The 15,374-nt window shown below is 35.9% G+C and overlaps 2 protein-coding genes across 2 annotated transcripts; one reads left to right on the top strand and one right to left on the bottom strand.

Annotated features, from left to right (window-relative positions):
* Nucleotides 1–5,387: 5,387 nt before the first annotated feature.
* On the top strand, nucleotides 5,388–6,591 carry DCS_07901 (uncharacterized protein; the record flags this gene model as incomplete). The annotated part of the gene is made up of 2 exons (XM_040805184.1): nucleotides 5,388–5,843; nucleotides 5,920–6,591. The coding sequence occupies 2 exons, from the start codon at nucleotides 5,388–5,390 to the stop codon at nucleotides 6,589–6,591; spliced, it is 1,128 nt and encodes a 375-aa protein (XP_040655288.1).
* Nucleotides 6,592–6,827: 236 nt separating this feature from the next.
* Nucleotides 6,828–8,159, bottom strand: DCS_07900 (zinc finger domain-containing protein; the record flags this gene model as incomplete). The annotated part of the gene is made up of 1 exon (XM_040805183.1): nucleotides 6,828–8,159. One exon carries the CDS (start codon nucleotides 8,157–8,159, stop codon nucleotides 6,828–6,830), a length of 1,332 nt encoding a protein of 443 aa, XP_040655287.1.
* Nucleotides 8,160–15,374: the final 7,215 nt, after the last annotated feature.

Genomic DNA, 15,374 nt, shown 5'->3' with positions numbered 1-15,374 from the left:
TACGTATAGTACAGTAGTAGTATATTGGCAAGCAGTAATACTACTGCTAGGTATTGCAAATAGCAACACATAGGATAGTATCCTATTTGGGTAGTCTTACTAGTATAAATACCAGTAATTTTAACAAGTAGTAATACTACTACTAAGTATTATAAGTAGCAATATATATAGGATAGTATCCAATTTAGGTAGTCTTATTAGTATAAATACTAGTAATTTTAATACTATTACTATTATTACTAATACTACTAAACGTTATTGAATTATTATAGTAATAGTCTTTAGAAAAAAAAGAAAACTAATAGAAATATAGTAGGAAATATATATTTGAGTAATAGCCTTAAGTTAAAATCCCTAGAGTATTAAAACCTAAGGCTATACTAATTACAGTATAGTAGTAGGAATAAATATAATAAGTATAACAGTAACTAATTAAATATTACAATACAGACTAGTAGGAAGGCAGTATATATAAAGACTATAAAATTTTCGAACTAAGGAGGAAGAAAAAAGAAAGAAAACAATAAGTATAAGGAGAAAAAGCTATATATATAGGTAGTCCGTACATTACGTAATACAGAGTATAGGGTAGGCCAGAAAAAGAATACAATATACAATATCGTTACATTAATAGCCTAAGGTAGAATCCAATAGGTAAACGAAACATAACAATAAAAGCAACTACAAAAAATATAATATTAACTAAATTAATAATCTAAAGCAAAGGGCAGCTACTATAATAATATAATTAGTAGAAGTAGCTACTAACTAAAAACAATTAGTATCTAGAAGGTATTAGAATACTAATTAAAGGCAATAAGGTAAATAGATATAATAAGTAAAGTAAGTCTACTCAAACTAGATTAAATAAAACTAACTAAAGAACTCCTATAATAGTACTGAAATAGTCCGTATAGGAGGGGGAATAATTATAAGACTAAGTATAAGAGTAAAGCTCCGTTAGATAGGAAGGTAAAGTAACTCTAAAAGTAAGGCGCGCCCTAAACGGTAAGGTAGCAATAAAGGGAATAGGATCGTAAAAGCCTAAAAAAAGTTAAGCTTTAGTCTTTAATACTACTTAGTTTCTGGAATAAGGCGTACTTACTTACTTAACTGTCTTCAAACGGACCCGTCTATTATACATAAGAGTTTATTATATAAGGCCCCTATACTTTAGGCATATCTAATTACTTATAGTTAGGCATAGCTTAAGACTATACAATAAGCTTTCTAGAGCAGCTGCTTAGTAATAATTTCAAAATATAAATATATTAATCCTTTAAGAGCTCCCTTCCTATATTTATAGAGCTCTTCTAACTAATACAGTTCCTTCCCTTCTATTAGTCGTATGCTTAGCTATATATCCTATGCTTTTAGGATTATATCTCGTAACAAATATACTACTTAATTAATTAATAAATAATATATTTATTTATTTATATATAACTATTAGTCTTAGAAGTTATAAGATAAATAGTACGTAAATAAGTTCACCTAGTAGTTAGCCCTAAGTATATACTGTAATTTATATTATATTTATATCCCTATATAAAGTACTGGTATCTGTTCTCTGTATGCTTATTTATTCGCTACTATATAGTACTAGCTGCATCCTAATTTTTATAGCATCTTGTTGTACTTATGCTATAGTACTACAACTGGGTCCAATGCATCGATACATAGAATAATGCAGCGGAATAGGAATTCGCCTCAGTCATAAGCTCTGTAACAAATCCAAGCTTGCTGCCACTCATTACAAAATCTCACTAGCCCTCGACCGTCCTTCTCGGCAGAACACTCTTTCGCATTACTCCTTGTTTGTGCGTATACGAATTTGTTACAGACCAGCATCATTTGGCCAGTAGGATGATGATGTGGATATCGCGTGCGGTGACTGTAGCTGGCCTCCTTCTCCTGGCCCATTCGTGCGACACCTTCCCTTTTCATCGTACACTGATTTGCCTCCTAACCTTCCTCTTCCAGTTGCTACTCTGCCCAAGAATACGCTACTCTTCTGTCGACATTTGGGAGCCATGCGTTCCAGCAGCATCCGGGTTGTTCCCTCCCAATCGACATCTGCACAGAGGCCATCATAGCGACATTAGCTATCTGCCTCGGCCTGGTTCTCGGCACGCCGAAATTACGCCCTGTACAATGGCACGTTTGGTCTGGTAAGATTGAGCGCGGGGGTCGTGTGGGGTTTCGTGATGGTTTGGGTGAGGCGGAAAGGGATTATTGCGGCAGCCCCTTTGGAGTTTTGGATAGTCGGCAAGGGTTCGTCGATATTCGAAAACAACGACAAGAGTTTGCTCGGTGGGTAAAGTGGAATGAATGAAGGCAGTTAGGGTTGCATTCATTTCGTCTGCAGACAAGTTAAGCGGTTAACCTAGACACATTATGCTGACCCCGATTTCTTCGCCTTTGTTTTACATAAGGCAACCGGGTGAGCGTTGATAATACCACCGAAAGCATCCACTGCAGGTTAGCAACCTGGGCTACTTAACGATCGGATTTCCATCATTGGCCCAACGCTGCCTCACTCCCTATTCCTAATACAAGTGCCTAAGTCGTCGAAGACAATGAATCTCCTAGTCCAGTTATATATGAATGCCCCTCTCCCTTCCCCCAGGCACCAGGTGTAGCTGCATTCCCAATACCGAAACCAGTACAGAACCCATTCAAAAGAGCACTAGGATAGTTGACTTCACTTTCTTCCAGAACGCTGCATTTATTGATATTGGGAACGAAGTATCTGCTGGACTCGTATAGGGGACGTAGCTGCATAGTAACTACTACTTGTTATTTATGTTATCCAGAATAAACACATTACTTATTGCAGATAATAATAATAATATTAAGATATTGATAAAGAGTGCGAAATAGTTCAGTACTGCTTTAACTACTATATAACTATTATTATTATATCTCCTATTCTTTATAGTTATACAATTTGCAAGAAGGGACAGTTAGAAGTATATCGTACAGACTAGGGAATTAACCAGGCCATTAGTAACAACGTAATAGGAACCAGTTAGTAACTAGGCAAGAAGTACAATAATACAATATATACAATACGGTTATAATAGTAAGTATGCAATTATAGTATATAGGGTACGATTATAAAAACGCAGTACAATTAAGTATTTAAGAAAAGTACAGGAAGGATAGTACTATTTATATTTAGGAAGTAGTACCTCGACTAGTAATAACTATATAGATTGGGAAATAGATATTGGCTTCTTCCGAACAATCTATTAATCCTATTACAGAGTTACTAGGCAGCTGCTTTAGGAACCTCAATAATATTTATTAAAGGACCTCCTAAAAGGGAGGGCTACTTATAGGTTGGGGTTTCCTTTATATCCTATAGTCTCTTTATTTATAGTCTCCCTTGTCTTTTCCCTTATTGTTTCCCTTACCTTAAGATACTATTGTCTCCCTCCCTTGTCTTATATTATAATTAGGCGTAGCCTAATACTATAACAAATCTGTACATTTAGCAATTCAGTACAGTCTGTTAGTCTATTCGACTAGTTGCTCTGAATAACCTATTAGTCTGTTTAATTAGCCGCTCCGAATAGCTAGTTAGCCAATACAACTAGTTAGTAGAATATTTAGTTAATAGTTAGTAGTATAATTAATTGACTATTAGTCGATTGTCTCTGTAATCTACTTAACGCCAATAATACTAGTTGAACTCGAGTAGTAGTATAGCTGCTTATGTACTGTTGTATAGTTACTGCTAGAAGCAGTATAGAGTTCCTATTTAGTAATATACTTAACTACTTGGCTAACAGTATACTAGTAGTTACCATTAGGTTATAGGTATTATAGTATTAGGCTAAGCCCAATTGTATAATATAAGACAAAGAGAGGCCCTAGACCTACCCAAGGAGTGTATATAGAAAGGAAGCCTAAGCCGATAAGTAGTCTTCCTTCCTATAAGTCTTTGAATAAACTTTATTAAGATTCCTAGAGCAGCTACCTAGTAACTCTATAATAATAGATTAACGTAGTATTATAAGTTAATATATAATTGAGTTAATACTACCTGTATAGATTGTATAGTAATTGTTATAGAATTACTAAGCTACTGCTCTAGGACTCTTAATAATATTTATTAAAAGACTTAAAGAAGGGAAAACTACTTAATAGTTAGGGCTTCTAGTTTGTATGCATTCCCTTAGTAGGTCCGTTAGTTCCCTCTATTCTATATCCTATATCGGGCTAAGCCCAATACTATAACAGTAATAGCGTTTTTGCTAGTAGTAGTACTGCAGCTAGTAACTGTAAGTAGTAGGGACGCATAGCTCTAGCTCTAGGTAGTATATAGGAGACTATCCTATTGGCTATTCGTATAAGTATGAATACTAGTATTCTTAATACTTACTAGTATAAATACTAGGATTTTCAACATGTATTGGTAGAGCTAGCAGTAGCCCTAAGTCCTATTGCACTTATTAATAAGTTCCCTACTGTAGGGGTTTAATTTGTACGAAGTATAATATTATAGTATCAGGCTAAGCCTAATATAAGAAGGACATAAGTATAATAAAGGAAGACAATAAACCTACCTAAAAGGCTTATACAAACTAAAGGCCCCAATAGATAAGTAGTTTTCCTTCCTTTAAGTCTTTTAATAAACTTTATTAAGATTCCTAGAGTAGTTGCCTAGTAACTCTATAATATATAATTCTATTTAGAGTTATATTTAGCAATAATATATATAGAAATTTGCTATAAAGTCCTTTATTACTTACTAAAACCTAAATTCCTTAGCCTTCTTATTTTCTATTCTTACTTTTAATAATTAGGTCTTATTTTCTCTCTAATTAGTATAAGTAAAATCTTTTTAAAATCTTTTAAATATTATAGAATTACTAAGCAACTGCTCTTGGAATTTAAATAAAGATTATTAAAAGACATAAAGGAAGGGAGGCTACTTTATAAGTTAGGGCTTCCCTTATATCTAAACCTCTTAAGTAGGTCTATAGTTTCCTTTGTCTTATATTATATAGTCGGGGGCGTAGCCTAGTACTATAATACGTAGGCTTATAAGAAGGTAGGTATAGAGAAGAAAGTCTATACTATACTCCGCAGCGAAAAGGGTATTTATTGATACTGCAAAAAAGGTACGGAAATGGCGGAGCAATAGAGTATTGGGATATATATAGGTCTGTAATGGAAAGTGCGGTCTTCGTAGTATAAAACAGGGTTGAATTGGAAGCTATTACTGAAGTGCGCAATCCGGTGATATGCGCGCTGTAGCAGTAGTGAGAACCACCTTTAGGTGGGGCGTGGCACGAGTACCATTCGCGAAGGACTATCGTGCTAGAACTGCCCCCAAACCACAACATTTGATATCAGTGCAACTATCGCTTGTTAACATGGTCTTTGAGTTTGGGTTTTCTGGTGACGATATTGACGCGGTTGTCCACAGCCAGGGTGAGTTCCTGTCACCAGTTGCAGCCAACTTCCCAGCATCAGCACCAGCCGACGCATTCCCCATTCCCGGGAAACCCCAGTTGCCGCCGAGGCACCATCCCCTCACGGAACTGCTCTCCCTATTACCTTCAAAAATTGCCTTTAATCGTCTTGAGGTGGATCTTGACGATGGCTCTGTCCTCTTTGTTCCCCGAAGGGAGTTATGGGACGTACGTGTACAACTTATGGCCGAAGAGGAAGGGGACGTGCATCGTGAGGGACTTGGGGAGCATGATGTGAAGACGGGGATCTACGAGGGCGGTTTCAAGAGCTGGGAGAGTAGTGTAGACCTGATCAAGGTGCTGGCGAGCGAGAACCTACAATCTTCTCTGTACGGCCGCCCATCTCGTATTATCGAGGTACGAGTTCCAGACTTGGGGCCCGAACAGTTGGCAAGACCTGAGGCCAGCTGCTAACATGCTTTGAGATTACTAGCTAGGCTGTGGAACGGCCCTGCCTTCGATCGCTGTCTTCCAACGGGCCATGGCTCTACAATCCTCGCAAGCTCAACCCCTTACATTTGTCATGGCCGACTATAACCCTTCCGTCCTTCAGCTTATCACCCTTCCAAATTTTCTACTTGCGTGGGCTTTCCAACACCAGCAAAGCCATGCAACTTTGGAAGACGCTTTCTCTCTGGACGAAGAACTGGAAATCACACCGGAACTGCTAGAGGCCTTCAAACTGTATCTCCTCGAACGAAAAATTCAGCTGTCATTCATCTCTGGCGGCTGGTGCAAGGAGTTCATTCAGCTTCTATACAGCCTACCGGCCTCAACTACGACTGCAGAAGTCTCGAAATCAACCCCAGTCACCCTCATCTTGGGTGCCGAGACAATATATTCGCCATTCGCGCTGCAAGCCTTCACCGAAACGGTTTTTGCGCTTCTGAGTCATGAACAGATGGCATTGTCAGCCGAGGCAAGTGCCTTTGTGGCAGCCAAAAGGTTGTACTTTGGTGTTGGTGGCTCGCTCGACGACTTCGTAGAAAGGGCGCGGGGAAAAGGCGGCATCATCACATGGAAAAGAGAAGAAACCGCGGGCGTTGCCCGCGGCGTTGTCCACTGCCACGCCCCAACCCGAGATGGTATGCCCTGCATTTCCTGATAGTGGAGAATCGGAACGGGTGAAAAGAGTCGCGACCGAAGCGGTCAAGGTGTAATAATGGCCAGCATCACCTCGGACCCATTGCTCCCCATACTTCAAAATGAACGAGAACAACCTTTGTGCGCACTGTTGGCTTCATATACCAGAAGTCTTTTTCTCATTCGTCCATCGCTTGCCAAACACTATAGACGCAATTCGTCACGCACAAGCAAAGACAATCCCGAAGGACATGACGTTTACTTGCTCTTCTTCTGGAACTTCTCTGCGCAGACAGGACAATACCATGTTCCGTTGGGTTCGTTCTTAAGCCCAACACACGACCAATGAAACCACTCATAGGGGCAATTGTCGTTGTCACATGCCACCATGTTGCCATAGCTCACATGATGGCAAAGACAATACTTCTTGTCGTCGCCAGCCTCCTCGTCCTCGTCTTCAGCATCCTTAATAGCCTCATCACCATCTGCGTCCTTACCCTCCGCAATCGGCGTGTCCCGAGATCGGCCATCGATGGCGCCATCCTCATATTCGGCACCAATACTCTCTGCCTCGGACAAATCACTATCTGCCGTCGACGCCGGGGAGTTTCTATTCGACGCCTTCTTCACGCGCGACAACGAAGACTTGTTTGGGGGCTTCTTACGCCCCGTTGTGATAGGCGTCCCCCGTCGGCTCCCAACAGCAGATGCAGTCTTGACAGATGCAGCGCGCGGCCCAGCACTACCTGCTCGGGTGGTGCTGTTTGCCGCAGGAGCAGACCCACTCTTGGGGGTGTTTGGACCAAGCGACGAGTGCCTTGCCAAACCACTTGAGGCAGTAGGAACATTCCCGAGGGTGGTGTTGACCCGAAGCCCACGCTTCGTTGCTGGACCGGCCGAACTCTCTCGGTGTTGTCGATTTATGGTATTAGTGGCTGGTGTAGCGGGGGCAGATGCCGCGTGCTGGGGGAAATTTTGCTGAGCCTGGGCCTGTCGGATTCCCGGGTGAGTTGGCAAGCGTGTTGTAGCTGGGTTGGAGGTCTGGATTGGGGTCAGTGGCAAGTGTGTAGGTCCAGCGGGAGCGATATCTGTCGAAGGATTCACGGAACGGATGGCTGGGTTAGAGAGGTTGGCTGTGCTGGCGCGAAGGAGCGAGGGCACTTCGTCCGGATCTGTGAAGCCAGGCTCCGCGCGGTCGTATAGTAACTTGATTTGAACATCGAGGCTGCGCAGATGTTTGTCCAGGTTGACTTGTAGCCTCTGGACTAGGATTATCTTGTCCTGGGAGAGCTGATCAGCGCGAGCGTAGTTGTCACGAATTTGAGCGCGTAAATTATTTTCTTTAGGGTTCGTCTCGTGGCTTCCGTTGGATTTAATCCACTTCTGTATCTTGCCGTCGCGATCCTCGATCAAGCGAATGCATTCATTGTATTGGCGGTCTTTGTCGGCAATTTCATCCTGCATGAACCGTATCTCCTCAGGTAGGTTCTGAACGCGATTAATCCAGTCGTCGAGGATCAGGCCGGGATCGAGGGGTTCGATTTGAGGCATCTTTTTAACAAAGTCAATGGACAGATCATCTCTAGGCATTGTTGTTAACCCGGGGCGAGAAAGATAAGATGAAGGCAGTACAATGTGCACAGCCTGGGCTGATGGACAGCCACTCGTTGGAAGAAAAAAGGGTTGCCCAACACGCGGGGGAACGAATTGTATCGATGTACGTATGTGACAGGGAGTTTGTGTTTCTCGTTGGGAATGGGTGCTAATGGAGAAGTTCTGAGCGAGTGGTTGAGATTCCACGATGGATCCCAACCCGAAGGCTCCAGCATCATACTGGTACAGCAGAACGGCGTACTTGTACGCTGAGCCGCTAGTGACCCTCGGGATTCCCACCTTGCTTGATAGGCCTTGCCTGCCTACCTGCCCGGACATCCATGGAAACGAATGGTGATGCCGGTTCACTCAAGTTTGCAGAGCAGGAGGCGGAAGTGACAACCCGAGGGAGCTTTCCCAAGCGACATATTTGATTGATAACCATGAGGAACAAAGCGCGACTGCACGGATAAGCGGACGAAGCCGCGACCGCTACCGAGATGCGCCGAACCAGCCAAAGCAACCAAGCATGACACAAACGAACGCGCTCGGCTCTCACCTCGTTGACGCCGGGTTCTCTTCGATTAATCAGCCTGATTTTGATGGCATTTCTCATACCGCAATATGCACTTAGTCGGGAGGGGTGGCGCGTCGATGAGCGAGATGGTATTGTGGACGAATGTGGAGTTGCGATGCTGATTATCGAGCATACCATTTTTTCATTCCTCGACGTACAGTACATGTAATGTACTTTCATACAAAACAAATAAGCGCACGGAGTACGGAGTACTGAGCAAGTACTGCATTAGTGCTGATGTAAGTACTCTGTAGGAGTACGAATATAAGTACAGTACTGTAGTAAGTGCACCTGAGGGAACAGACAGCAAGTACTATTAAGTAAGTACTCCGTACGAGTATTCCTAATTATACGACCCGTTTTCTCTATTTACACGACTTTACGCCTAGCGCCCTACAACGCCCCGCTATAGAATAATAGCGCCTATACAATACAAAAAGATACATACAAGTAATTATCTTGAGTATAATTCTTATTGTTCCTTAATATCTTCCTTAATGTCTTGTTACTGTAGATTCTATTAATACCTCGCCTTATTAAAAGAGGCTGTATAAAAATTATATTAGCTAACTTATTATTAAAGCGGTTGTTTTTAGTCTTATCCCAATTAATATATACTATTGTTTCTTCCCTAGTCCAATCTCTAGTGCTAGTTTGTATTATAAATTGCTTTCTTATTTACTTCTAATTAATATACTAATTATATATAGTTTTGATATACCGTAATAAAAGGTTTTTAGCCTTCCGGTATTTCTAGTTCGTCCTATTACTTATATGCTCTTGCGTTTGGTACTAGGTATTTTTATTCGCAATATATCTTAAATAAATAGCTCATAAGTTATTAAATTAAAGGACTAGGACTATAATGCAATAGAGGAAAAGGGGGGCCGCCCGGACTAGGGCTCTAATGAATTAAGGATTGTAAGATAGGGCAGAATAAATCTATTAGTGTTCTTAATACTATTGTTATAAACTACTAGGTGTCCTCTGTACTTACTTAAATAGGTATATATATAGATACCGTTATGTAACTAACTACCCGGACTTTAACCCCATTATAGGCCCATTAGCGCATTAGTACAATAGACTGCTATAACTACTATAGCTATTATAGCTACTATTCTAGCAATTTATATACGTAAGAGGAGGGGGTAGTAAAAGTATATTATACGGACTAAGGAATTAAATATACTATTAGTAATAGTAATAAGAGGTACTAGTTAGTAACTAAGTAAGAGTATATAATTAGTAGTACTAAATTATATAAACGAATATAATATTTCTTCTAGCTATTGTATAGGAAAAGAGTAGCTATTTATATCTATAGAATTAATACCTAATAGGTCTAGACAGATTGCCGTTTCTATTGCTTAACGGCTTAGTCGGACATACTATTATGTTATAGCTTAATAGCCAAATTAATTATACAGTTAGAAAGCTGTTTTAGCTATATAATAGTTAGCTGTCTCTATTATAAAGTTAGATAGCTTATTTTAGTTATAAGGTTAGCTAATTCCATTATATAATAACTAAGTAGCCAATAGTAGTATTATAGGCTAGTATGAGCTAGTAGTAGTTAGGAGAGCGGTAATTATCGTTCCGATTAATTGGCTTTAGTAATTGACTGGCTACTATATATACGGGTTGTATTATAGTAGTAAGTTAGTCGGTAGTAGTACTACTACCTATTGCTCCGAGTTATAGTTTAGAGAAATAGTATATTATATACTATTATTTAACTCTATATACATACTAATGCTTATAGTATAGTATAGTATCTTTACTAATAGTAACACTATTAGTATTAATAAGATAGTATACTATTTAGGTAGTCTTACTAGTATAAATACTAGTATTTTAATACCCCCTCTATTTACTTAGTATAACTATTACTAAATAGGGATCCCTTAGAGACCTAGTAGGCTAAGGTAGTATTAAAAGAAATTAATAATAAGAGCCTTAGTAAGGCTATCGGTAGGTATAGACTTAGTATTAAAGTAGCTAATTTTAGCTAGGCCATTAGTTACTTCTTACTGGATATACTAAAACTATAGTAGTATATACTTTATTTAATTATACTAATTAGGATTATTAGTATTAGAAATAGATTTATTATTATAGTATAATAGTAAGATAGGCTTTTTAAGTCCTTTACTTATTTTGGTAAATAGACTATCTAGCTATTTAAGTTTCTAAATAGTTTTTAATAGGGTATTTAATTTTACCTCTATAGCAAAAAGAGTAATAGTACTAACCCTTTTTAATTTCTAGTAAATTAGGCTACCTACTAAAGTAAAGAGGTACCTATAAGTAGACTTAAAAGAATTTAAGTTACTAATAAAATTACTATTAGAAAATTTAAATAGATTAAATGCTTTAGACTTAGACTAATAGTAAATAGCTAGGTTTATAGTTCCTTTTAGATATTAAAGGAAGTTCTTACTAACTAATAGCTATAGATTAGTAGCTTAGTATATATACTAAGATAACTATTATATAGTAAAGGCTATATTTAGTTAGGTTAATAGTATAAGGGATATTAAAGTCCCTACTATTTATTAGTATACTAGTTAATTAGTAGTAGGTAAGAGAGGAAGGGGTATTATAATAGCCTATTTAAGTACTTCTAGCTATAGTAGTATTACTATTACTTTAGTCTCCTTTAGCCTAAATTGGAATAGGGCTTCCTTAATATACCCTTTTTAACTAAGAGTAATACCCTTAGTTATTTAACTAATTTATATACCTAAAAAGAAAGCGGCCTACCTAAAGTCTTTAATTAGGTAAACTTTATATAGTTATTATTTTAACTTATTAATATATATAAGGTTTAGTCCAATAAGTAGGTAATTATTAATATAGCTAACTATATAAGTACTAGTAGTACTATTATAGTAAATAGCCGGATTAAATATAAGAGGGCTATGTCCGTATTATTATAGTAGTATAGCTAGTACCTCTTATTACTCCTTTCGTCCTTATTTTAGGCTATAGAGTACCTTTTTTAAAAGGATACCTTATTTAACTATTAGGTTATAGCCTAGCTTAACTAGTAGCTTAGCTAAGTTATTGGTCTTATTAAAACTAATAAATATTTTTAGTCTCTTAGGAATTTTAAGATAATTAACTTTAGGTAGCTTACTATTTAGGAAAGTATTAATAAAATTAATATACTTAACGTACTAATTATTTTAGGTAGCTAAGGCTAATAGTATCCTTCAGGTAGGTAGAATACTAATAGTTATAAAAGTCTCTATATAGTTAAGGCCTTTAATTTATATAAATCCCTTAGCTACTAGTTATACCTTAAATTTAATAGGGTTATTTTACTAATCCTTTTTAACTTATAGTATAAGTTTACTTTTTAGAAATCTCTAACTAATTAGTATTTTTAAAGAGGAATAAAATAAAATACCCCTACTTAGATAAGTTATTAGAATTCTAAGAATATAGAACTTATCTATTAGTCTTTATTATTTAACTTAAGTACCTACTTCTAGCTAGTAGGCTTACTACTATTTAGTAGTTACTTTACTTTAGCATAATAGTATAGGTTCTGGATCTAATACACTAGGCTAAGATCTATTAGGTTAGGGTTATCTTTTAGTTTTAGTATATCTAGAAGGGAGGTATCTAATAGATCCTCTATTAGCTAGGCTAGGACCCCATTTATTATACTAGTCCTACTAGGACTAGTTAGTCCGTTAGCTTCTTAAAGCCTATTAGTCCTAATAGGACTAGTAGGTTTATTAACCCCCTTTATCTCCCTAGGTATTAGGGGACTAAAGGTATTTTGTAAGATATAATCTTCTATCTTAATTTCTCCCTCTAACTTTAGTCCTTAGAGACTAGGACTTAACAGTTATTAAAGTCCTTAGGAGATAGGGCTAATACCTTTTAGGACTTTTAGAAAGGTAGTTTTAGTAACTACCCTTTTAGAAGGTATATATATAAAGTATATTCTTAAACCTAGTATTACTAGTAGCCTTACTAGTTCTATACATTATATTAATTTAGTACTTTAAATCCGGTTTTAATAAGGGATTAGGACTTTATAGTAAGTACTAATAGCCTTATAGGCTATAAGGTTTAGTAGTATTTTTAGCCCTTATAATTCCTACTTAAGTAATTAGTAAGGGCTTAGGTCCCTATTAGTAATTATAGTATAGTTAACTAGATTAACTATAGTAGGAAGTATAGTAGACTAAAGGAAAAGTAAGAGGCTAGCCTAAATTATAGTTACTTATAGCTAGTCTAAAATAACTTATATAGACCGTTTAGTAAGTTTGTTTTATTTAGGGGTATATAGGTAAGATATATCGATTAGGATTCCTTTAGTACCTAACTAGTTCTATAATAGTATATTAATTTTAGGTCTTTTATTATAGAATAGCCTTTATAGGTAATAGCTATAGTATATTTTTAAGCTTTAAAAGAAGTTCTCTATAGCCTAAAGATTATTAGTCCTTTCTTATTAAGTATAATATATACCTAATAGAGTTAGGATTTTTAATTAATTAATATTAATTTAATAGATTTTTAATTATAGGATATCGGTTTAATCCTAAATATATCCCCTTTAATTAAGTTAAGTATATAGTCTAAATCCTTAATTAGTTCCCTTAACTATTATCTTATAGATTTTGCCTATATATAAGTATTATATTAAAAATCGGTAACCTTAATAGATATAAAGTTAGGTAGCCTATTAGTATTTTTATTAGTCTTTTTTAAAAGTAGTAAACTAATATATTTTAGTTAAATATACTAAATACCTACTTATTATAATAGTCTTTAGTAAGACTAGTTACTAGATTCCGTACTAATAGTTAGAATAACCTATTCCTTAATACTAGTAGTTAGGACTATTAGTAGGTTAATTGCCTCTATAGGGACTAGGTCCTTTATAGGGTCTTTATATAAGGTAGCCTTAGTAAGGTCCCTTAAACTAACCGAACTAGTAGTTAGGCTAGGACTTAGTCTTGGTTTAGGTCCTAGTCTTAGTACTAGACTAAGTACTAACTTAAGTACTAATCTAGGTACTAACCTAGGTACTAATTTAGGTACTATATAGTCTTTTGCTTTATTAGTCTAGAAAGGTTATTATAAAGGAATTTCTACTACTATTCTATAGCTACTATAATAGCTAAAGTAGGCTAAATTTAACTTATTAAAAGTAGGTATATTTAGACCTTATTATAAAAAGAAGCTATACCTTTAGAAATTTAGTAAGCTATATACTTTTTAGTTTATATTATATAGGGATTCCTTTATAAGTATTCCCTTTAATTTATAGTAATATATCTTACCAATAATATTAACTTTTAGTTTCGGAATATATAGTACTTCCTTTAGTATAAGAGTACTATAGGTTAATAGATTAGTATTAATTAATACTATAAATTCTATATTTTTAATTCTACTAAAATAAATAGGACTACCTTTAGTTATAATAGTTTCAATTAGGATTTTATAATTAGTTAAAAACTTAAAAACTTAGACTAATTATTTACTAAATATTAGGTTAAGTTAGTATTATAGATTAAGCCCTTATAATATATATTAATATTAGTAATACTATATAGTATATTAATATTATTTAAGTTAGGTAATATCTCTAATTCTTATATACAATTAGTATTTAAGTTTTAGTAAGAATTAGGTAAGTCTATATAGCTAACAGTTAGGCTATAGTTACTAACTAGGAAACTAATAATATCCTTTAATTACTTATTTAATTAGTTAAATTTATTTAATTTCTTAAGTTAGTTTATATTATAGTATTAGGCTTAGCCCAATATATAAGAACGGAGGGAACTAAGGGACCTTATAAGGCTAGGCGCACGGGTAAAGCCCGGGTAGACAGGAGCGTACGAGTAAAGCCCGGGTAGACAGGAAGGTAGGGTAGCCTAAGGTACGCTCCGGCTACAAAAGGAACGTAAGCCCAAAAACTTAAGAAGGACTAAGCTTTAGTCTTAAATACTACTTAATTTCTAAAAGAAGGCTTACTTACTTACCTAACTATCGTTAACTAATTTGCATATTATAATTCTAAAGCTTTTATTATAGTTACCTAAGTAAAATAGTACCTACTATATATAATATAAGAGAGATACTATACCTCCTACTAAAGGGTAAGATAAATATAATACTAAAAGTATCCCCTATACTAAGTATACTAAGTTCCCTTAAAATAATACTAAGGAGTACCTAAAGGGAACTCTTTATTCTAGAAATACTAACTATAGTATAAAAATAGCTAGCTTAACTATAAGAGTTAGAAAGGCTAAAGGAAAAGGAAAAAGAAATTTATACCTACCTAGGAATAGGTACTAGCTATTAACTAAAGAAGGTAGAGAAATAGGCCTAAAGAGAGTTAAATACTTCCTTAAAAAGTAGCTAGAAAGTTAAGGTAAAAAATATACTAAAACTTAAGTAACCTATAACTTTATAAAAAAGGTAAGAATAACTTTATAACCTAAACTATACCTTTAATAAAGTAAGGTAAAAGTTTAAGAAGGACTACTAAAAAATCCTACTAGCCCTTAACTATATATAGGCCTAGGGTTAGGTATACTAAGAAAAGTACCTAAATAAACTACTAAAAGACTAATAAACTATAGCTAAAAATAATT

Source organism: Drechmeria coniospora, chromosome 03 (assembly GCF_001625195.1).
Source record: "Drechmeria coniospora strain ARSEF 6962 chromosome 03, whole genome shotgun sequence".
Lineage (NCBI taxonomy): Eukaryota > Fungi > Ascomycota > Sordariomycetes > Hypocreales > Ophiocordycipitaceae > Drechmeria > Drechmeria coniospora.
Note: the sequence above shows the minus strand (reverse complement) of the source record. Positions and strands in the feature narration are given on the sequence as shown.